We start from the raw sequence: 23652 nt of genomic DNA on the forward strand, positions 1-23652 counted from the left end.
GCCAGGGCCAGAGAGGGGCCTTGATTGGAATTTGTCAGGTTGCTTCCAGTTTTCAAACTCTGGGCCAGTGATTCTGAGCCTGAGGTGATTTTGCCCCTGGGGATGTTTGACAATGTCTGGAGGGAGGCTGCTAAACACCTGTAATTCCCATCACAAATAAATATCCTGCCTCCATTGTCAACATGAGAAGGAGAGAAAGCCTAGCCTAGACCAATACTCCTCCAAATTCAGTGTGCACATGAATCACTCAGGATTCTAGTTCTTTTGCAGATCCTGGTGGGCCAGGGATTCTGAAAATCAAACAATCTCCCAGGTGGTGTTGAGGCCAGGTGTTCCTGGCCTGAGGACCACTCCCTGACCACCAAGGTTGTGGCTCAGGGTCAGAGTCTAGTGCAGGCTGTTTTAGGCCTTTTGAACCAACATTTCATTTGCATGTAATTTGAATGAATAGTGTATTCACTTACTCCAGAAGCTATTATAAATTCTGAGTTTGGCTCTTTCGTATAAAGGCTCTTGAACAGCATCAAATAATGAGCTTCTGAAAAAGGCTTTGTCCATTTTGAAAATACAGACCTTAGAATGACACCAAATAATGTATTAAAAAAAAGAAGACTTTATAGTAGATAAATAGGATCCTCCAAAAGAGGTCTGCATCCTAATCCCCAGAACCTTTAAACCTGTTATTTTTATACCACAGGCGGGGACAATGAAATAGTAGATGGGCTACTTGTGCTGATCAGCTTACTTTTAGATAAAAAGTTGGATGATAAATATGCAATCTAACTAATGTAATTATCATGTTCCTGTTACAGGACAGACCCGTGGGGTGTACAATATACTATTACGAAAAAGGACCCCTGTTTTTTAAAAATATTTTTTAAATCTTTTAAAAAAGATTTTATTTATTTATTTTTTAGAGAGGAAAGGGAGGGGGAAAGAGAGAGAGAGGGAAACATCAATGTGCGGTTGTTGGGGGCTGTGGCCTGCAACCCAGGCATGTGTCCTGACTGGGAATGGAACCTGCGATGCTTTGGTTCGAAGCCCGCCCTCAATCCACTGAGCTACGCCAGCCAGGAGGACCCCTGTTTTTAACCAGGCATCCCCCCTACTAGGTTCGCTATGCCCACCACCAGAGGCAAGATGACTCAATGCCAGAGATTTGTGAAAAGGAAAGAACTGTTTATTGAAAAGTTATGCAGACTTAGAGTAACAACTTAATGTCTTCATTAAAATACTGAAGTCCTTTAAAATACTCACACATGCACACAGTCCTTCCTTCTCCCTCTGCCCTTGTCTGGGGTACCGTATGTCAGGAAAAGAAGTAGATGTCCAGGATTGGGGCTCCTGGCACCATCTGCTGTATCGCTGCCATGATCTCCAGTTAATCCAAAGTCATGTGCAATCTTCTCATGGCCCACCAGCAAGAGTCCTTTCACCTCTTTTCTTCCAGGCAAAGTCTCTCCTGTCTGCTAAGCCACATGGCTAAAGGGAGCACCCCAAAGCCATGGGGTCCCCACTTGGCCAAAGATGCATGGTTCTCCCTGCACTGCCACAGCCACGACAAAGGCAGAGTTCCAGTACATTCTCTCTGTTTCTCTCTCTCTCCATGACTTAATCTGTGGTCCCTGAGGGCTGTGTGAGTAATGACCCTTGTGTTTTCCTGGTTTCCTAATGGGTGTAGCAATTATTATCAGGACCACAAGGACTAGTCCAGCCACTGCTGGAGTCTGAATAGTGAGCAGTAGGACCCAGCCAGTGCCCCAGGCCTTCCTAGCCTATAGCACCACTAACAATAGGCTGAGACTTAAACAAAACAATGCTCAAGTCTGCATCCTCAGGAGGAGCAGTTAAGGTAGCTATGTAGAAAGAAAGAGGGACACAAAAGTGAAAACAGTGGTTTTAGACTTTTTGGAATGAAGTTATGTGAATGGTGTGTGTAGCCAAGCTCAGTTTTGTCCACCTGAGTAATACCACTTGTGACTATTTGGTCTATAAAATAAGAACAAGTTACATGCAGTGATGTACATCATTGGAGAAGAAGTTTTTCTTAATCCCCTGTTGCCCATGAAATAAACTGGGATTTTAGGTATTTCTGATTAAGTTTGCAAAACTGTAAAGGTGGAAACAAAACTCAGGGAGAAACTGTCTGTATGACAGAGCAGAAAGCTCGATTAAGTGGCCAGTTAAACTGCATAGAGAAGTTGAAACAAATGGGAATTCCAGCAAATAAAAACAAAAGAACAACTTTGTGCGCGTGCTACTGTGCCCCCACGAGTGCGTGTGTGTTATTTTCATTCATTTTAAATTTTGTTAAATTTTTATTTTATTTTAATGATTGCTCAAGTACAGTTTTCTCCCTTTACTACCATTCCAGCACACCCACCCAACCCTCCCCACTTCCCTCCAATTACCGCCCTCCCCTAGTTTTTGTCCATGTGTCCTTTAAATTTGTTCCTGTAAACCCTTCCCATTCTCCCCTGAAATTCCCTCTTCTTTCCCCTGTGGTCACTGTCAGCCTGTCCTCTATTTCCATGTCTTTGACTATATTTTGCTTGTTTCTTTGTTTTGTTGTTTAGGTTTCTGTTAAAGGTGAGATTATATGGTATTTGTCTTTCACTGCCTGGCTTATTTCGCTTAGCATAATGCTTTCCAGCTCCATCCAAGCTATTGCAAAGGGTAGGAGCTCCTTCTTTGTTTCTTCTGCATAGAATTCCATTGTGTAAATGTACCATAATTTTTGGATCCATTCATTTACTGATGGGCATCTAGGTTGCTTCCAGCACCTAGCTCTTGTAAATTGTGCTGCTATGAACATCGGGGTGCAAAGGTTCTTTTGTATTGGTGTTTTAGTGTTCTTAGGATATAAAAAGGAGCAACTTTTTTTTAAAATATATTTTATTGATTATGCTATTACTGTTGTCCCATTTCCCCCTTCACTCCCCTCCACCCTGTACATCCTCTCCCACCCACGTTCCCCCCCTTTAGTCCATGTCCATGTGTCATACTTATGAGTTCTTTAGCTTCTATATTTCCCGTACTATTCTTGCCCTCCCCCTATCTATTTTCAACCTACATTCTATGCTACTTATTCTCTATACCTTTTCCCCCTCTCTCCTCCTCCCACCCCTACTGCTAGCCCCCCATGTGCCCTCCATTTCTGTGGTTCTGTTCCTATTCTATTTGTTTGCTTAGTTTCTTTTGGTTTTGCTTTAGGTATGGTTGTTAATAATTGTGAGTTTGCTGTCCTTTTACTATACATGTCTTTTCTTTATCTTCTTTTCTTAGATAAGTCCCTTTAGTATTTCATAAAGTAAGGGCTTGGTGATGATGAACTCCTTTAATTTGACCTTATCTGAAAAGCACTTTATCTTCTCTTCCATTCTAAATGAGAGCTTTGCTGGATAGAGCAATCTGGGATGTAGGTCCTTGTCTTTCATGACTTGGAATACTACTTTCCAGCCCCTTCTTGCCTGTAAGGTCCCTTTTGAGAAATCAGCTGACAGTCTGATGGGAACTCCTTTGTAGGTTACTGTCCCCTTATCTCTTGCTGCTTCTAGGATTCTCTCCTTCGTTTTTACCTTGGCTAATGTAATTATGATGTGCCTTGATGTGTTTCTTCTTGGGTCCAACTTCTTTGGGGCTCTCTGCGCTCCTTGGATTTCTTGGAAGACTGTTCCCTTTGCCAGTTTGGGGAAGTTCTCCTTTATTATTTGTTCAAATAACTTTTCCACTTGTTGGTCCTCCCCTTCTGGTGCCCCTATAATTTGGATGTTGGAACGTTTAAAGGTGTCCTCGATGGTCTTAAGCTTTTCTTCGATTTTTTGAATTCTTATTTCATCATGCTTTCCTGCTTGGTTGATTCTATCTTCCCTCTGGTCCACTGTGTTGTTTTGAGACTGAGATTCCTTCCTTTCACTATTGGCTCTCCTCCGTGAATCTTCCTGCATCTCTTTTATCGTAATCTGCATTTTTTCATGTAATTTGCATCCAAAATCAACCAGTTCCGAGAGCTTCCTGATCACCAGTGTTTTGAACTGTGCATCTGATAGATTGGCTATTTCTTGGTCACTCAAAAGGATGAGTCCTGGGGGACTGATCTGTTCTGCTGGAAACATGTCTTCTGTCTTTCCCTGTCTCTCCTATTATTTTATTTATTTTTTTCCCGGTCTGGTCGCTCTTGTTATGGGAGGGGGCGGAGCCTTAGGTGTTCACCGGTGCTGGGCGCCCCAGTCGCTAGATTGTGATGTTATATGAGGGGGTAGGGGCGGGAGTGGGTACAGGAGGGATCAATGGTGACCGTTCCGATCTCCTGGAGCCAGACACTTCTGTGTGCTTCTGGGCTGTGAGCTCTGCCCTGGTTCATAATCGCTGCCCCACTGATTCCCCCAGCCGCTGCTTGCGTACTCAGGGAACACCGCTGCACCGCTGTGCTCTCGCGCCCTGGATTGCTGTCGTGCCGATTTTGCGCCAAATTTCTCCTGACCTATGCGTGCCTGTGACCCGCGCCAGCCCCGCGCCCGCTCGGCTAGTCATCCCCTACCAGTCTGGATGTACTTCAACTTCTTGGCTGTCCGACTTCCATTTAGATAAATCCTCTGACAGTTCTGACACTATGACTTCAAATCATTGTTGTAAATTATTGTTGTTCTGTTCTTGGTTGTGCGAGGAGGTACGGTGCGTCCACCTATTCCTCCATCTTGCCGGAAGTCCAAAAGGAGCAACTTTTAAACCACAACCTGATTGTTGAAGAGTCACAACATCTGGCTCCGAGGCTTTGAGCCCTGCAATCACAGGCACTTCCTTAGCTCAAGGAGAATTGGTCCTTTCATAGTTGCCACTCCAACTAATCTTCTTAGAGCCCCCTTAATGTCTCTGTTCCTGAGACTGTATATGAAGGGGTTCAGCATTGGTGTGACCACAGTGTACATCACTGAGGCTGTTGCACTTGACTGGGAGTGGTGGGAACCAGCAGAGCTGAGATACATGCCTAGGCCCGTACCATAAAATAAGGAGACAACTGAGAGGTGAGATGCACAGGTGGAAAATGCTTTATACTTCCCCTGAGCTGATGTGATTGCTCGTATGGAGGACACTATCTTAGAATAAGAGTAAAGGATCCCAGCCAAGGGACCACCACCCAGCATCCCAACTCCAAAATACATCATGATGTTTTCAAGAAAGGTGTCAGAGCAGGCGAGTTGGACCATGTGATTGAATTCACAGAAAAAGTGAGGAATTTCCAAGTCTGCACAGAAGGACACTTGTAATACCATTGAGGTTTGCAACAAGGAATACAGGGAACTTGTGACCCAGGACACCAGGACCAACAGTACACAGAGCCGGGGGTTCATGATGACTGTGTAGTGCAGGGGGTGACAGATGGCCACATACCTGTCATAGGCCATGACAGTAAGGATGAAGTCATCCAGCCCTCCAAAGAGGAGGAAAAAATACATCTGAGTGATGCAGCCTGGATAGGTGATGGCTTTGCTCTGTGTCTGGATGTTCAGCAGCATCTTCGGGATGGTGGTGGAAGTGAAACAGATGTCAGTAAAGGACAGGTTGGAGAGGAAGAAGTACATGGGTGTGTGAAGGTGGGAGTCTGAGTTGACAGCCAGAATGATGAGCAGGTTTCCCAACACAGTGATCAGGTACATGCAGAGGAACAGCCCAAATAGGATGGGCTGCAGTTCTGGTTCCTCTGATAGTCCCAGGAGAAGAAATTCTGAAATTTGTGTACCATTGCCTGGTTCCATACAGTGGAGATGACTACCAGGAAAGAGGAAAATAATATGACTAATTCATAAAAAGGTAGAAATACTACAATTTATGTTGTCAGTCAAAAATTAATTTCACATATTGTCTGTAGGTATGATCCCCCTTTTGGGAAATCCTCCATGAAACCTCTGATATGAAACTTTTACATCAATAATCTTTTCCTCTAAGGCATCATGTATTCTAATGAGAAGTTTTTCATGTGTGAGGTGGGACCTACTAAATCCATGGGTTTATTTATAAAATGTTGTGCATTTATTTTTACATATTTAAATTTCAGTCACCTTCAAAGGGCTCTCCATTAGGTGCAACACACCTATGGAGATGTTTTTCCATTGCTCAAAACAATATTTGAGCTCATGCATTTTCATGTCTTTTAGTGCTTCTGCTGTTTCTTGTTTCACTTCTTTCACATGGCCAAAACATTTCCCCTGGAGGGCCTTTTTCATTCTAGGAAACAAAAAAACAGCCTCACAGTGTGAGGTTTGGTGAGTAAGGAATGCGGGGCAAGGTGGTCATGCTGTTTGTGGTCAAAAACTGCTGATCACTCAGTGTGGTGTGTGCACTCACCAAATGCATTGGAGGAGTCTTCAAAAATGATTCACAGGAGCCAAATGCAGACTCTCAGAACACCAGCAGGTACACTGATACAGATGGGTTCCTAGAACACTTAGTTATCAAGGGAAGCCTGTGCTACAAGGTGCCCACACTCAAAAAGATACTTCCAGTTTATTTGGCCACCCCCTCCATATTTTAGGAGTGCAAACTGTGCTCTGACCATGTTTTCTGCACTGTCCAGGCTGTGAATATTGTGTGCTGAAGAACAAAAGTTGTTACAAAGCAACGATAGAGGAAGACCATAGAAGCAAATAATAGAACTCTGTAACATTTCAGATGGTGACAGGTGGTGTGATGAAAGGAAAGCAGGTATAAAGAAATGAACTAGGTATTCAATTTTTCGTGGGTATTTATGCAAGACCCCAAACAAAATGGCATTAGCGCAGAGAGCTCCAGTAAGAGAGGAAGGAGATTCAAGGTTATGTGGGAACGTGTGTGGCCAGCAGAGGGATTGGTCTGTGCATTTGTTTTCATGTGCAGCCTGAGAAAGGGAGCCAGTGTTGGCAGTGAATGAGCATGAGGAACAGGAGGAAACAAGGTGTCAGACACATTGGAGTGGTGTGGTCTTGCTCCTACTGCTGCAACCTCAGACCCAGGGACTACTTCCTTGTCCACACTCCTGTTGTCCTTGATTAATCTTGTTGCAAATGTGTCCCATGAAGGAGACAGATCCCCTCCTCAGTGCCTCCTCTTGATTGAGTTTTGGCCCCTGTATTGTAAGAGTTACCTTGCCATACATGCTCCCTAGTCCCCCTGTTTTGAGGACTGCTCACATCCACAAGCCACACACATACCACACACACACACACACACACACACTACAATTATTGTTGTATTATTTCCATGTCTTTCTCAGGCCGGGCCAAACTGATTCAGCTAGGAGTGGCTACAACCTAATTTGGCCAGATCATTGCCATTTACACTGTGGAAATGGTTCCCAGCAATTCCTGTCCTATACCTCATTTGGACAAAAACCCTTGGGCTCTATATGAGGATAGCCATGTCCTGTTGTATATTTAAACAACCATTAAAGAAACGGACTCCTCTACTGCTCTACTGGCCTCATCAGAACCACCCCCTCGGATCCTGACCTAATTGCCATTCCTGCACCTATGCCCTGTTCATTCAGACACCCTTGATTTTCTATGGCCCAACAGTAGATGAGATGGGCCTTTGGGGGCATTTTTTTCTTTGTTATTCTTGGGCTTTGGGATTTGATCTGCTTTTTGACACATTCAACAGCCACACCCCAGTTCTGGTTTCATTCCTTGTTCTACATTAAGAGACCCCAGGTGCCCAGACCATTTGCTATACAATCCTCCTCAGGCCAGGTAATCTGTCCCCTTTCTTCACATGCTGTACCTGCAAGGGCCTCGTGTCATACACACACTTACCCCTCACTTTATGTGAGATCAAATGAGAAGGAACCTCATCTACTTTGTCCACTTCTGTGTCTTCACAAAGGTGTGCATTTATGCAGAAACCAGTTCTTAGAAAATGGAATTTAAAAAGAATGTGGAAATGGGATGTAAAAAGAATACAGGGAAATATACCCAGATTAAAGATAGTGGATTCAGAGGATGGCAGCAGAGTAGGTGGAAGCTACACTCACCTTGTCCCAGGAACACACTGGAATTACAACTAAAAGAGAGCAATCAGACTGAATAACCAATTGAAGGCTAGCTTAACAGGAGTCTTAGAACCAAGGATTCATAGAAGAAGCCACAATAAGGCTGGTAGTAAGGCAAAGACACGGAAAGGGATGTCCTGCTCCCATGGGCCATGCTGAGATGCCAGAGGGATATCTCAGCTGCAAATGTTCCCCTTGAGCAGAGTGGGGTCTCAACCCAAGCTGGGCTCTGCAGCCCAGAGCACCAGAGCTGGGAAGAGATGCCCACATAAAGCCTGGCTATGAAAACCTGTTGGATTCTGTGTGCCAGGGAGAAATGCCAGGGAGAGATGGGAGTCTGCTAGAGACCCAGGTGCCCTCTTAAAATGTCAACACACAAAATCACATTCCCAGCCACTCACCTGGGGCTCTGGCAAAGGAGGGGAAGGATGACTAAAGTCAAGTGAGGAGGGACAGGTTTGTGGCTGAGGGGATAGCACCTAGAGCTATCAGGACAGTACCTCAGCTGTCCTGAGTAACTCTCCTGCACTGTAGATGCCAATTTTCTTGGTTGGAGCAGGTGATTCTATGGGCTCAGCCTGGGTGAAGGCATAGCCCCTAAATCTTGACTCCCTGTTGCCCCACCCTGTGGAGCTTGCACCTTGCTGAGGAGTCAGCTGTCTGAGTCAGGGTGTGGAGGTATGGACAGACTTGGGGGTGTCAGTGACTGAGTTGTGTGGCTCTGGGATGGACCCAGTGTCCCTATTTTGCTGTGAACCTGACTAGTGCCTCCCCCTCAAGGGAGGTTCTCTATCCCCACTTTCTGTGCTCCCCAAGGCTCCACTCTGTTGGGGTCTAGGACAGGGGCCATTTTCCCTTCACATGCCTGACTGGTGCAGAGTCCTTGGTTCACATGGCCACTCTTGTTCTGTTTGGGCCTGATACACACTGCTGGCCTCACTCTGATGATTCCCTGCGACCCCACCTCACCACAAAGGTGTGTGAGAATGCCCAGTGGATGGCAGCTAGACTTGGTACACCCTGGACATTTGCTGAGTGGCTACAGACCAAGCACTAGTACCGAGTTTTAACCTATATTAATTGATGAACCCCATCGCCTCTGTCTCATGGCTCAAAGAGGACAGACCTTGTGCAACTCAAACACCACCAGAGGCTCTTTCAGTGACTGAGCCGAGTAGGCAGTTGGCAGGCAGAGGCAGATCTTGGGATGCCTTAGGTGTGTAGCTCACATACACTGGGCCTGGTTCTGGCAAAAGGCAGCCTTTGTGCACACTCAGGTCCAGAAGAAGCACCCACAAATTGTGGATGTCTTGGTAGACCCAAACATATTGCCTGGGGCCAGTCATAGGCAGCAGCTGACATTGATTCACACCACAGTCCCTCCAAGAGACCCCAAACCAACATACCCAGTGGCCAGCTTCAAAGAACATCAGTGCAAGATTCAGTTAGCTTCCCAAGCAGCATATCCAAAGGGGTTCCTTGGCAGGCACCAGACCCTGCTGAGATGAATTCTACTTGATGTGGTCAGCACCTGCACAGCAGCTCATGCAGTGTGGTCGGGGTTGATCCTCACATTGAGGCAGCTTTTTGGTGAAACCCATGCAGGAATGGGCCAATATCAATCCATCAATTACTACAGGCGGGCACACAGAAGCCAGACAAAGCACATTGCTGGTGCCCCAGTTTTCGTGATCAAGGAGACTGCACCACGGGGTTCCACAAGACACCTACTACATAAGACCCCCCTGCCAAGACTGGGAGTCATAGCAGGTCTACCTAATATGCATAAGCAAACACAGAGAGGCAGCCAAAATAGGAGGGAAAAAGAAACAGGCCCAGATGAAAAAACAGGAGAAATCTCCAGAGAAAGAGATAAAGGAAATGGAGGCAAGTGAGTTACTTATCTGATGTAGACTTCAATTTTTTTACGTTTTTGATTTTAGAGTTGGGAAGGGAGAGAAACACTGATGTGAAAGAGAACTATCCATCAGTTGCCACTCACATGCACCCTAAGTGGGGACCTGGCCTGCATCCCAGTCAAGTGCTCTGACTGGAGTCACGCTGGCTTTGTAGAACAATGCCCAACCAACTGAACCTTGCTGGTCAGGGCCAACTGGACTTTTATTCTATCAAGGAATTGTGAACAATAATCCTCGTATAACTGAGTTCAACCAACACTTCTCTTTTTTAACATATGAAATAAAGTGCTTATCAATTAATTAGTTAACCAAGCAAACAAATACAGTGATCCCTCAGCTCTGGGATAAGTTGGTTAGGCTCTCAGGTGAGCTCAGGTGGAAGTACTCAGCTTCCAGTCTCTCTGACCCTTTCCTTCAGTATCTACTGGGCTCAGGACTCACCTGGATGTGTCTCTGAGAAGAAGGTCTCTGGGTGGAAGTATGAATTGCTCCGTGGATGGCTAGTGATAGAGACTGGAGCTCTGTCTCCAGACAAGACAGCACGAAGGAGTAAAGCAGTAGTCTCTGAGCCAAGCTAGGTCTCCAAATGCAAAAATCATTCCTCCCCACCTGACTAGCTCAAGGTTGAACAAACTCAGGAACTGTGGCAGAAGAGATATGTACAGCTTTGTTTATTTGCTGTATCTGCTCTCTGTGTCTAATTATTAGACACATTTCCCATGGTTGCTCCAAGCCCCGACTGCATTTCCCCATGAGGACTTGTCTGGACAGAATGGAAATTTCCCTGCTGATTCACAGTTCCCAAGAGACCAGTTTAGAAGTCAGGTGCATCCAGTTTTTATTATTCCTCCCTGAACTCTCCTGACTTCCAGAGTTGAACAGTGAAACTTTTCACAGACCAGGTTAAATAAAGTCTTCTCCAAATCTAAGACTGAGAACTTGCCTTGTTTTGTTTCCTTGGGCCTTGAAAGCATTGCTTTTGAGGGAACATCTCCTGGTGTCTGTAGAAAATTCTATTCCCTTTTCTACTGTGAAGAGAGCAGCATTCCCTTGGTATAAAACCATGGGTACCCTGATCCTTGCCTTCATTTTGATAAATCAGTTAGAAATTTTATGCTTTTAAGACAAGTTAGAAGCTGTCATTTTCCTTCATCTTTAAAGATTTAATAATTATAAGCGATATATTTAGATGTAATGTTCCATAGGTTGAGCTTAGAATGTTATGTAAATCATCTCACCTATTTCTGTAAAAGCCCATGCTATGATAACCGTATGATTATGAGCCTCATTTTCATTTGCAGAAATGTGACTTAATTTTTTCCTTATTTTTGTTTTAGAGAGAGGGGAAGGGAGGGAGGAAGCAAGGGAGAGAAACATCAATGTATGGTTGCCTCTCACCTGCCCCCTACTGGGGACCTTGCCCTAACCCAGGCAAGTCCCCTAGACTGGGAATCAAACCAATTTTCCTTTGGGTCACAAGTGAATGCTCAATCCACTGAGCCACACCAGCCAGGGCTGATCTTAGAATCTTACAAGAGCCACCTGATTTAATTTTTAAAATATATTTTGTTGATTATGCTATTACATTGTTCCATTTTCCCCTCCTTTATTCCCCATGGCCTTGCACCCCAGCTCCCCCTGGTATTACCCACCCTGACTTCATGTCCATGGATCATACATATAAATTCTTTGGGTTCTACATTTCGTATACTATTCTTAACCTCCCCCTTGTCTATTTTGTACATACTATTTATGCTTCTTATTCCCTGTAACTTTTCCCCCAGTCTCCCTCTCCCACTCCCCACTGATAACCCTCCTTGTGATCTCCATTTCTGTAATTCTGTTCCTGTTCTAGTTGTTTGCTTAGTTCATTTTTGTTTTTTTTTAGGTTGGGTTGTTGATATTTGTGAGTTTGTTGTCATTTTACTGTTCATAGTTTTTGAACTTCTTCTATTCCTTAGATAAGTTCCTGTGACGTTTCATATAATAATGGCTTGGTGATGATGAACTCCTTAACTTGACCTTATCTGGGAAGCACTTATCTGCCCTTTCATTGTAAATGATAGGTTTGCTGGGTAGAGTAACTTTGGATGTTGTCCTTGCCTTTCAGACCTTAAAATGTTTTGAAAAGTCCATTGCATGAAGCAGTACTGCCATGAACTGTAGTCCCCTTTGTAGAATGGGGTTTGAAGGGATTTAGTGATCTGCTCACTAAAGTTAGAAACTGATTAAGTTAGAAACTGATTAAGGTATGGACAGAGTAAGAGATGGGCTTCTTTTATTTTTTAGATTATCTTTTTTGTGGTAGATTTTACAAACTTACAAAAATAGTTTATTTTTTATTGTATTTTTCTACTATCATTTATCCCCCTTACACTCCCTTCTACTTCCACACACCCACCCCACCCACAATTCTTTTTTTAAACATTGTATTTGTGTGAGGGGAGAAGACAGAGAGAGAGTACTTAGATTTGTTATTTCACTTATTCATGCATTCATTGGATTTTCTTGCATGTGCCCTGCCTGGACATTGAACCTGCAACCTTGGAGCATTGGGATCACTCTCCAACCAATGCTGTACAGGGCAGGCCAGGAGAGGGGCCTTGATTGGAATTTGTCAGTTGCTTCCAGTTTTCAAACCCTGGGCCAGTGATACTGAGCCTGAGGTGATTTTGCCCCTGCGGATGTTTGACAATGTCTGGAGGGAGGCTGCTAAACACCTGTAATTCTCATCACAAATAATTATCCTGCCTCCATTGTCAACATGAGAAGGTGAGAAAGCCTAGCCTAGAGCAGCACTTCTCCAACTTCAGTGTGCACACAAATCACCCAGGATTCTAGTTCTTTTGCAGATCCTGGTGGGCCAGAGATTCTGAAAAACAAATAATCTCCCAGGTGGTGTTGAGGCCAGGTGTTCCTGGCCTGAGGACCACTCCCTGACCACCAAAGCTGTGGCTCAGGGTCAGAGTCTAGTGCAGGCTGTTTTAGGCCTTCTGAACCAACATTTCATTTGCATGTAATTTGAATGAATAGTGTATTCACTTACTCCAGAGGCTATTATAAATTCTGAGTTTGGCTCTTTGGTATAAAGGCTTTTGAACAACATCAAATAATGAGCTTCTGAAAAAGGCTTTGTCCATTTTGAAAATACCGACCTTAGAATGACACCAAATAATGTATTTTAAAAAAGAAGACTTTATAGTAGATAAATAGGATCCTCCAAAAGAGGTCTGCATCCTAATCCCCAGAGCCTTTAAACATGTTATTTTTTTATACCATGGGAGGGGGCATTGAAATAGTAGATGGGCTACTTGTGCTGATCAGCTGACTTTTAGATAAGAAGTTGGATGATAAATATGCAATGAGACTAATGTAATGACTTTGTTCCTAGAATATAAAAGAAAAAGGAAGGGTAGTTGGAATCAGTGGGAGATTTGAAGATGCTGCAGCAGTTGCTCTGAAGACAGAGAAAGGGCCATGAGCCAAGGCATTCTTGTGGCTACGGGAAACTGGGATAGGAGAGGAAATGGAACTCACCTGTGCCTCTAGAAGGACCCTGGTCCTGCCACCTACTTGATTTTTGTCCCCTTAGACTAGTTGCAGGCTCTGACCTCTAAAACAGGGAGAACATAGATATGTTGCTTTTACTCCCCCTACTATAGTGTTTTGTTATAGCACCAACAGGAAGTTAAGACAGCCATGTATCCAAAAAACTTTTTCTGAAGAAAACTGGATTTTAGCCTCTCAATTCATTCACTCAGCTTCCCTTGGATAAGGATATTTTGTGTTAAAATCTAACCCTAAGTAAGAAGAAAAAATACTGCAGGCAATTTGGAGATTATGCACCTTTAGCAGGTACAGTGAGTTTCCTATTGTGTCTTTGTACCTGAATTTCTACAATGCTTTATCTCACATTTATGCAACCATTCATTCTTTTAATTTATATCCTACCCAACTTTCTTATAACTTGTATTTCAACATAAAATGTTGGTTGGTAATGGGGTTATTAATGAGTTTCTGTATGTGTATATGTAGTATGCTTATTTAAATCATGTATAATACAAATGTATAATACACATGTGTATACACAGATAAACTTCTCACATGTAAGAGAGTTCCTGGACTTAACAAGTATTTCCAAACATTTCATTTATCCCTAACAACATTCACCTGAATTAGGTTGACTATTGCACCACCTTCACAAATAAGGTAGAGAGACTCAGGGTGATTGCATGTTTTACACTTGTACTATATAACAAAGGAATCAAAGCTTTGTGCACATAGTTGAATTATATATACATGAACCCATGTAGTATGCATTCTTAATTTTTGCATGGCTCCTTTAATTCAGCAAATTTTGTATTTTCAATATGTGCACTTGATTTTATGTCATTATACCATAATAAATTATATTAAAAAATCTTATGCCCCAAGACAGGATCTAGAGCACAGTAGCTGAGTCACATTTTAACTGGGGTTGGAGATCCATCTTCAAACTGTTTACAAAGCAGAGAGTCATCTATGGGTATAAATATAGTGTGATCAAATATAGGCAATTCCTATAAACTCATTTTTACATTAAACTAGTTTTACCTACTTATTAATTAAATGGACATAAATTTGTTCAGGACAGGGGTGCACTACAGTCTCACCAAACGTTATGGATGAGCTACAGAAACATAATGTAGAGACACTCAGCTGCTGCAGACTCAGTAGTACCTAAGCAGAGATCAGGACAACACCCATCATGTGATTTCTCATAAAGTCATAAAGGCATTATAATAGCCATTTGATTTAGGATGCTTACTATGTAGCACTAGCTAACTGATACAATAATGAAAGCAAATAGTACTGAGAGCAATTATAGTAATCTACTTATTTTGATTATTGGCATACGCCTGATATTTGGAGACAGCATTCATGACTGTACTCTTACTCATATTGTAGATAACTGTACCAGCAGGTGACTGTACTGAGGTTCTGTTCCAAGGACATTGAAGAGCCTGGAAGAACATGCATGTCTGTACAGAAAGAGTGGTGCCCCTGAATCACATGACTGGGCAGAAAGTCAAGCTCCCTTGTAAGATATCCTTTGATCAAAAGAAGTAGAGATTCCTGAGCATGAGGGATACCTATAACAGATAATTTTAACATTGTTCATTCAACATCCATGTTGTAGTTATGACAAAATTTAGAAAAGGAGAAATATTTTGTTTAGAGCTATCGAGAAGGCATAATTGTAGACAGCCCTAAAATTTTCAAGCAGAAGCAGAAACATAATTCATTAAAAGATAAAATACAAACTAACCAATTACTCACCCTTATGCATAAGGCCCCTTACACATGGACTCTGATCTTCCAAGCTTCAATGAGCAGATATATAGTGTGTAAAAAGAATACCCAGCATATGAATAAAATGAAGGACTAAAGTGTTTGCTTCTTCATATTTAAGGTAATCTCTGACACTAACATCATATTGGGTTAATCTATTTATTCACAACTTGCCTTTCCATGTAGGCTCCAGTGGGAAATATATATTTGATAACCAACTTCTGCCATAATTACTGTAGGTATGTGGACACTGAGCTGAATTAGGCAATAAAACCAGGAGAGGGACTTCCAGCCAAAATGGAGGCATAGGTAGACACACTGTGCCTCCTTGCACAACCAAAATAAGGACAACAATAATTTAGAAACAAAATAACAACCAGAACTAACAGAAAATTGAACTGTTTGGAAGTCAGACAACCAAGGAGTTAAAATAGACACATTCATCCAGACCCATAGGAAGGCCGCAGTTGGGCAGCCAGGGGAACAGGGGTCATAGAACAAAAAACGGTGGCACCAGGTATGTAAGGCACCCTGGGTGCAGAAGACCGCAGCAGGCGGACCCTGGGCATGCAAGGGGTGGCTGACAGACCCTGGGTGCAGGGTGGCAACAGGCAGACCCAGCAAGGTGGCAATGGTGAAGAGAGGTACTGCGCACAGGGCAGCTGGCTGCCACCAGGTGATCCCACATTTGTGAGCAGATAAACCAGGTGAAATTGGGAAGCGAGACAGACAGCAACACAAGGTCTCAGCGCCTGGAAATAGAGCTTCGAGACACTGATTGAAAACACCTGTGGGGGTTGAGTCTCAGGGAGAGACTCCCAGCCTCACAGGAGAGTTTGTTGGAGAGATCCACAGGATCCTAGAACGTCCACAAGCCCACCACATGGGAATTAGCACCAGAAAGGCCCAGTTTGCTTGGGGGAAGTGGCGGAAGGGACTGAAATCCTACAGAGAGCAGAGCAAGTGCCATTGTTCCCTCTCAGACACCGCCCCCACATACAGAGTCATAACCCAGCAACTGGGTTGCCCCGCCCTAGCGAACACCCAAGGCTCCGCCCCCATACATAACATGTGTGACAAGACAAAAAAAAAAAAAAAAACACCCAAAAAACATGGTCCAAACGGAAGAACAGATTAAAGCTCCAGTGCAAATACAACTAAGCGACCAAGAGGTAGCCAACCTATCAGATGCACAGTTCAAAGCACTGGTGATCAGGATGCTCACAGAATTGGTGGAATTTGTTTGCAAATTAGATGAAAAAATGAAGGCTATGCTAAGTAAAATGAAGGAAAACGCACAGGGAACCAATAGTGATAGGAAGAAAACTCAGACTCAAATGAATGAAGTGGACCACAAGGAAGAAAGAAATAACCAAACAGAAAAGAATGGAGAAACAAGAATTCAAAAAAAATGAGGAGAGGCTTAGGAACCTCCAGGACATCCTGAAACATCCAAACATCTGAATTATAGGGGTACCAGAAGGGGAAGAGGAAGAGCAACAACTGGGAAAGTTATTTGAACGAACAATAAAGGGGAACTTCCCCAATCTGGCAAAGGAAATAGACTTTCAGGGTGTCCAGGAAGCTCAGAGTCCCAAAGAAGATGGACCCAAGGAGGAACACAGCAAGGCACATCATGATTACATTAGCCAAGGTAAAAATGAAGGAGAGAATCCTGGAAGCAGCAAGAGATAAGGAGGAAGTTACCTACAAAGGAGTTCCCATCAGACTGTCAGCTGATTTCTCAAAAGAGACCTTGCAGGCAAGAAAGGGCTGGAAAGAATTATTCCAAGTTGTGAAAGGCAAGGACTTACATCCAAGATTGCTCTATCCAGCAAAGCTTTCATTTAGAATGGTAGGGCAGATCAAGTGCTTCTCAGATAAAATCAAGTTAAAGGAGTTCATCATCACCAAGCCCTTATTATATGAAGTGTTAAAGGGATTTATCTAAGAAAAATAAGATAAAAAACATGCATAGTAAAATGACAGCAAACTCACAATTATTAACAACCACACCTAAAACAAAAACAAAAGCAAACTAAGCAAACAACTAGAAGAGGAACAGAACCACAGAAATAGAGATCACATGGAGGATTATCAACAGGGGAGTAGGAGGAGGAGAGAGGGGAAAAAGGTACAGAGAATGAGTAGCATAGATGGTAGGTAGAAAACAGACAGGGGGAGGGCAAGAATAGTATGGGAAATGTAAAACCTGAAGAATTTATGACACGTGGACATGAACTAAAGGGGGGGGAATGTGGGTGTGAGAGGGTGTGCAGGGTGGAGGTGAATAAAGGGGGGGAAGTGGGAGAGCTGTAGTAGCATAATCAATAAAATATATTAAAAAAATAAAACCAGGAGAGAAGGTGAAAACAGAGAAGCATGTTTACAAGGTAAGGGATTGACATTATGCTTTTGAGTTATGAGGCAGCATATCAAAGATAACCATGTCGAATCCCTTATTGCTGGTTATATGTTACAGCTACTGGACAAGCACCCCCGTTGTTCCCACTATGAAGTTCCCCTTTTAGAAAACCCTGTGTGGCCCAGAGAACTACCTCTTGAGTGATCTCGCTTTTCTACTCCTGCTTGAATTTCCACTCTTATGTTTTAAATTCACCAATAAAGGCTGATTCTGCAAAACACTAGCCATCCTGCCCTTGGACCCCAGCAAAGACAGAGCTCCAGTCCATTCTCTCACTTTCTCCCAATGACCTACTGTGTGGTTCCTGAGAGCTGTGTGAGTAATGACCCTCGTGTTTTCCTAGTATCCTGATGGTTGTAGCAATTATTATCAGGACCACAAGGACTAGTCCAGCCACTACTGGAGTCTGAATAGTGAGCAGTAGGACCCAGCCAGTGCCCCAGGCCTTCCTAGCCTATAGCACCACTATCAATAGGCTGAGACTTAAACAAAATAATGCTCAAGTCTGCATCCTCAGGAAGAGCAGTTAAGGTAGCTATGTAGAAAGAAAGAGGGACACAAAAGTGAAAACAGTGATTTTAGATTTCTTGGAATGAAGTTATGTGAATGGTGTGTGTAGCCAAGCTCAGTTTTGTCCACCTGAGTAATACCACTTGTGACTATTTGGTCCATAAAATAAGAACAAATTACATTCAGTGATGTACATCATTGGAGAAGAAGTTTTTCTTAGTCCCCTGTTGCCCATGAAATAAACTGGGATTTTAGGTATTTCTGATTAAGTTTGCAAAACTGTAAAGGTAGAAACAAAACTCAGGGAGCAACTGTCAGTATGACAGAGCAGAAAGCTTGATTAAGTGGCCGGTTAAACTGCATGGAGAAGTTGAAACAAACAAATGGGAATTCCAGCAAATAAAAAAAAGCAGCAACTTTTAAAACCACAACCTGATTGAAGAGTCACAACATCTGGCTCCGAGGCTTTGAGCCCTGCAATCACAGGCACTTCCTTAGCCCAAGGACAATTGGTCCTTTCATAGCTACCATCCCAACTAATCTCAGAGCCCTCTTTATGTCTCTGTTCCTGAGGCTGTAGATGAAGGGGTTCAGCATTGGTGTGACCACAGTGTACATCACTGAGGCTGTTACACTTGACTGGGAGTGGTGGCAGCCAGTAGAGCTGAGATACACGCCTAGGCTGGTACCATAAAATAAGGAGACAACTGAGAGGTGAGATGCACAGGTGGAAAATGCTTTATACTTCCCCTGAGCTGATGGGATTGCTCGTATGGAGGACACTATCTTAGAGTAAGAGTAAAGGATCCCAGCCAAGGGACCACCACCCAGCATCCCAACTCCAAAATACATCATGATGTTTTCAAGAAAGGTGTCAGAGCAGGCGAGTTGGACCATGTGATTGAATTCACAGAAAAAGTGAGGAATTTCCAAGTCTGTACAGAAGGATAGTTGTAATACCATTGAGGTTTGCAACAAGGCATACAGGGAACTTGTGACCCAGGACACCAGGACCAGCAGTCCACAGAGCTGGGGGTTCATGATGACTGTATAGTGCAGGGGGTGATAGATGGCCACATACCTGTCATAGGCCATCACAGTCAGGAGAAGTATGTCCAATACTGCAAAGAGGAGGAAAAAATACATCTGAGTGATGCAGCCTGGATAGGTGATGGCTTTGCTCTGTGTCTGGATGTTCAGCAGCATCTTTGGGATGGTGGTGGAGGTGAAGCAGATGTCTACCAAGGACAGGTTGGAGAGGAAGAAGTACATGGGCTTGTGCAGATGGGTGTCTGAGCTGACAGCCAGGATGATGAGCAGGTTTCCCAACATAGTGATAAGGTACATGCAGAGGAACAACCCAAATAGGATGGGCTGCAGTTCTGGTTCCTCTGATAGTCCCAGGAGAAGAAATTCTGAAATTTGTGTACCATTGCCTGGTTCCATACGGTGGAGGTGATTACTAGGAAAGAGGAAAATAACATGACTAATTCACAAAAAGTTGGAAAACTACAATTTATTGTCTATAGGTATGGCCCCATTTCAGGAAATTCTTCATGACATCTTGATATGAAACTTTTTTACTGATCATCTTTTCCCCTGAGGCATCATGTATTCTACAGTTTTAATGAGAAATTTTTCATGTACAAGGTGACCCAAACACCCATGGACTTATTTATAAAAAAATGTGGATGAGACTTCCGGCAAGATGGAGGAATAGGTGGATGCACCGTACCTCCTTGCACAACCAAGAACAGAACAACAATAATTTATAGACAGAATATCACTCAGAACTGACAGAGGATTTATCTGAATGGAAGTCGGACAGCCAAGAAGTTGAAGTAGACCTGTACATCCAGACTGGTAGGGGACGTCGATCCGGGCGGGTGCGGGACTGGCACGGGTCGGCGGCACGCGGAGGTTGGGGAAAATTTGGCACAAAATCGGCACAACAGCCATCTGGGGCACAAGAACGCAGCGGTGATCCCTGAGTACACAAGCTGCGGCTGGGGGACCCAGTAAGGCAGCGATTGTGGACCAGGGCAGAGATTGTAGCCCAGGATCCCAAAGAGGTGTCTGAGCCCAGGAGAACGGAACTACTGCCATTGTTCCCTCCCCTCCCTGCTCCCGCCCCTGCCCCCACATATAATGTCACAATCTAGCAACTGGGGTGCCCAGCCCTGGTGAACACCTAAGGCTCCGCTCCCTACCGTAACAAGAGCGACCAGACCCGGGGGAAAAAAAAAAGGAGAGATAGGGAAAGACATAAGATATGTTTCCAACAGAACAGATCAGTCCCCCAGGACTCATCCTTTTGAGCGACCAAGAAGTAGCCAATGAATCAGATGCACAGTTCAAAACACTGGTGATCAGAAAGCTCACGGAATTGATTGATTTTGGGTGCAAATTAGATGAAAGGATGCAGGTTACCATAAAAGAGATGCAGGAAGATATACGGAGGAGACCCAATAGTGAAAGGAAGGAACCTGAGTCTCAAAACAATACAGTGGGCCAGAAGGAAGATAGAATCAACCAAGCAGGAAAGCATGATGAAATAAGAATTAAAAAAAAAATGAGGAAAAGCTTAAGAGCACCCAGGACACCTTTAAACGTTCCAACATCCGAATTATAGGGGTCCCAGAATGGGAAGGGGAAAAGCAACAAATTGAGCACGTATTTGAACAAATAATAAAGGAGAACTTCCCCAACCTGGCAAAGGGAACAGTCTTCCAAGAAATCCAAGAAGCTCAGAGAGCCCCAAAGAAGTTGGACCCAAGAAGAAACACACCAAGGCACATCATAATTACATTAGCCAAGGTAAAAACGAAGGAGAGAATCCTGGAAGCAGCAAGAGATAAGGGGACAGTAACCTACAAAGGAGTTCCCATCAGACTGTCAGCTGATTTCTCAAAAGAGACCTTACAAGCAAAAAGGGGCTGGAAAGAAATATTCCAAGTCATGAAAGACAAGGACCTACATCCCAGATTGCTCTATCCAGCAAAGCTCTCATTTAGAATGGAAGGGCAGATCAAGTGCTTCTCAGATAAGGTCCAATTAAAGGAGTTCGTCATCACCAAGCCCTTAGTTTATGAAATGCTAAAGGGACTTATCTAAGAAAAGAAGATAAAGAAAAGACATGTATAGTAAAAGGACAGCAAACTCACAATTATTAATAACCACACCTAAAGCAAAACCAAAATAAACTAAGTAAACAACTAGAACAGGAACAGAACCACAGAAATGGAGGGCACATGCAGGGCTAGCAGCAGGGGGTAGGAGGAGGAGAGAGGGGGAAAAGGTATAGAGAATAAGTAGCATAGAATGTAGGTTGAAAATAGATAGGGGGAGGGCAAGAATAGTATGGGAAATGTGGAAGATAAAGAACTCACAAGTATGACACATGGACATGAACTAAAGGGGGGGAACATGGGTGGGAGAGGGGGTACAGGGTGGAGGGGAGTGAAGGGGGAATGGGACAACTGTCATAGCATAATCAATAAAATATATTAAAAATGTGCATTTATATTTATATGTCTAAATTTAGTTACCTTCAAAGTGCCCTCCATTAGTTTCAATACACCTATTGAGGTGTTTTCCCATTGCTCAAAACATTGAGCTCATGCATTTTGATACCTTTTAGAGCTTCTGCTGTTTCTTGTTTCACTTCTTTCACATAGCCAAAACATTGCCCTTGGAAGGCCTTTTTCTTTCTTTCTTTTTTAAGAATTTAATTTAATTTTTTTTGCATCGAATTTAATTTAATTTTTTTAAATTTTTATTTTCCTAGCTGGTGTAGCTCAGTGGATTGAGCGTGGGCTGCGAACCAAAGTGACGCAGGTTTGATTCCCAGTCAGGGCACATGCCTGGGTTGCAGGCCATGGCCCCCAGTAACTGCACAGTGATGTATCTCTCTCTCTCTTTCTCCCTCACTTCCCTCTCTAAAAATAAATAAATAAAATATTAAAAAATTTTATTTTAATCATTGTTCAAAGTACATTTCCCTGTCCTGGAGGGCCTTTTTCATCCAGGGAAACAAAAAAAGTCTCACAGGTGATGTTGGGTGAATAGGGAATGTGGGGCAAGGCAGTCATGCTGTTTGTGGTCAAAAGCTGCTGAATACTCCGTGTGGTGTGGGCAGGTGCACTCACCAAATGCATTGGAAGAGTCTTCAAAAATGATTCACAGGAGCCAAATGCAGACTTCCAGACACCAGCAGGTACACTGATACAGGTGGGTTCCTAGAACACTTACTTATCCAGGGAAGCCTGCACTACAAGGTGCCCATACTCAAAAAGATACTTCCAGTTTATTTGGCTACCCCCTCCATATTTTAGGAGTGCAGACTGTGCTCTGACCATGTTTTCTGCACTGTCCGAACTGTGAGTATTGTGTGCTGAAGAACAAAAGTTGCTACAAGGCAATGATGGAGGAAGAACATAGAAGCAAATAATAGAACTCTATAACATTTCAGATGGTGACAGGTGGTATGATGAAAGGAAAGCAGGTATAAAGGAATGAACTGGGTATTCAATTTTTCGTGGGTATTTATGCAAGACCCCAAATAAATGGCATTAGCGCAGAGAGCTCCAGTAAGAGAGGAAGGAGATTCAAGGTTATGTGGGAACGTGTGTGGCCAGCAGAGGGATTGGTCTGTGCATTTGTTTTCATGTGCAGCCTGAGAAAGGGAGCCAGTGTTGGCAGTGAATGAGCATGAGGAACAGGAGGAGACAAGGTGTCACACACATTGGAGTGACGTGGTCTTGTTGCTACTGCTGCAACCTCAGACCCAGGGACTACTTCCTTGTCCACACTCCTGTTGTCCTTGATTAATCTTGTTGCAAATGTGTCCCACGAAAGAGACAGATCCCCTCCTCAGTGCCTCCTCTTGATTGAGTTTTGGCCCCTGTATTGTAAGAGTTACCTTGCCATACATGCTCCCTAGTTTCGCTGTTTTGAGGACTGCTCACATCCACAAGCCACACACATACAACACACACACACACACACACAACACACACACACACACACACACTATGAGCATTTCTTAGCCTCGACCATACTGATTCAGCTAGGAGTGGCTATAACCTAAGTTGGCCAGATCATTGCCCTGTACACTGTGGAAATGGTTCCCAGCAATTCCTGTCCTATACCTTCTTTGGACAAAAAACCTTGGGCTCTATTTTGGGATGGCCATGTTGTGCTCTGTAGTTAAACAAACATTTAAAAATCTGTTCATATCTTGACTATTGTAAAGAATGCTGCAAAAAACAGAGGTGCCCATATATTTTTGAATTGTTTTTGTTTTCTTCCGATATATACCCAGACTTGGCATTGCTGGGTGCTCATTAATAGATGAATGGATAATGAATGTGGCACATATCTATATCTGTATCTGTATCTGTATCTGTATCTACATCTACATTTATATTTATGTCTATATAGAA

The 23652-nt window shown here is 43.4% G+C and overlaps 2 protein-coding genes across 2 annotated transcripts; both read right to left on the reverse strand.

The window, feature by feature from the left end:
* Positions 1 to 4787: 4787 nt before the first annotated feature.
* Positions 4788 to 5766, reverse strand: LOC114503694 (olfactory receptor 7A17-like). Its single transcript, XM_036034488.1, has one exon. The coding sequence runs from the start codon at positions 5754 to 5756 to the stop codon at positions 4788 to 4790; it is 969 nt and encodes a 322-aa protein (XP_035890381.1). The 5' UTR covers positions 5757 to 5766.
* Positions 5767 to 18397: 12631 nt separating this feature from the next.
* On the reverse strand, positions 18398 to 19670 carry LOC114503695 (olfactory receptor 7A17-like). The gene has a single exon (XM_036032454.1). The coding sequence runs from the start codon at positions 19652 to 19654 to the stop codon at positions 18689 to 18691; it is 966 nt and encodes a 321-aa protein (XP_035888347.1). The 5' UTR covers positions 19655 to 19670; the 3' UTR covers positions 18398 to 18688.
* Between the last annotated feature and the right edge of the window lie 3982 nt (positions 19671 to 23652).

The sequence above is a fragment of the Phyllostomus discolor genome, chromosome 8 (genome assembly GCF_004126475.2).
Source record: "Phyllostomus discolor isolate MPI-MPIP mPhyDis1 chromosome 8, mPhyDis1.pri.v3, whole genome shotgun sequence".
Classification (NCBI taxonomy): domain Eukaryota; kingdom Metazoa; phylum Chordata; class Mammalia; order Chiroptera; family Phyllostomidae; genus Phyllostomus; species Phyllostomus discolor.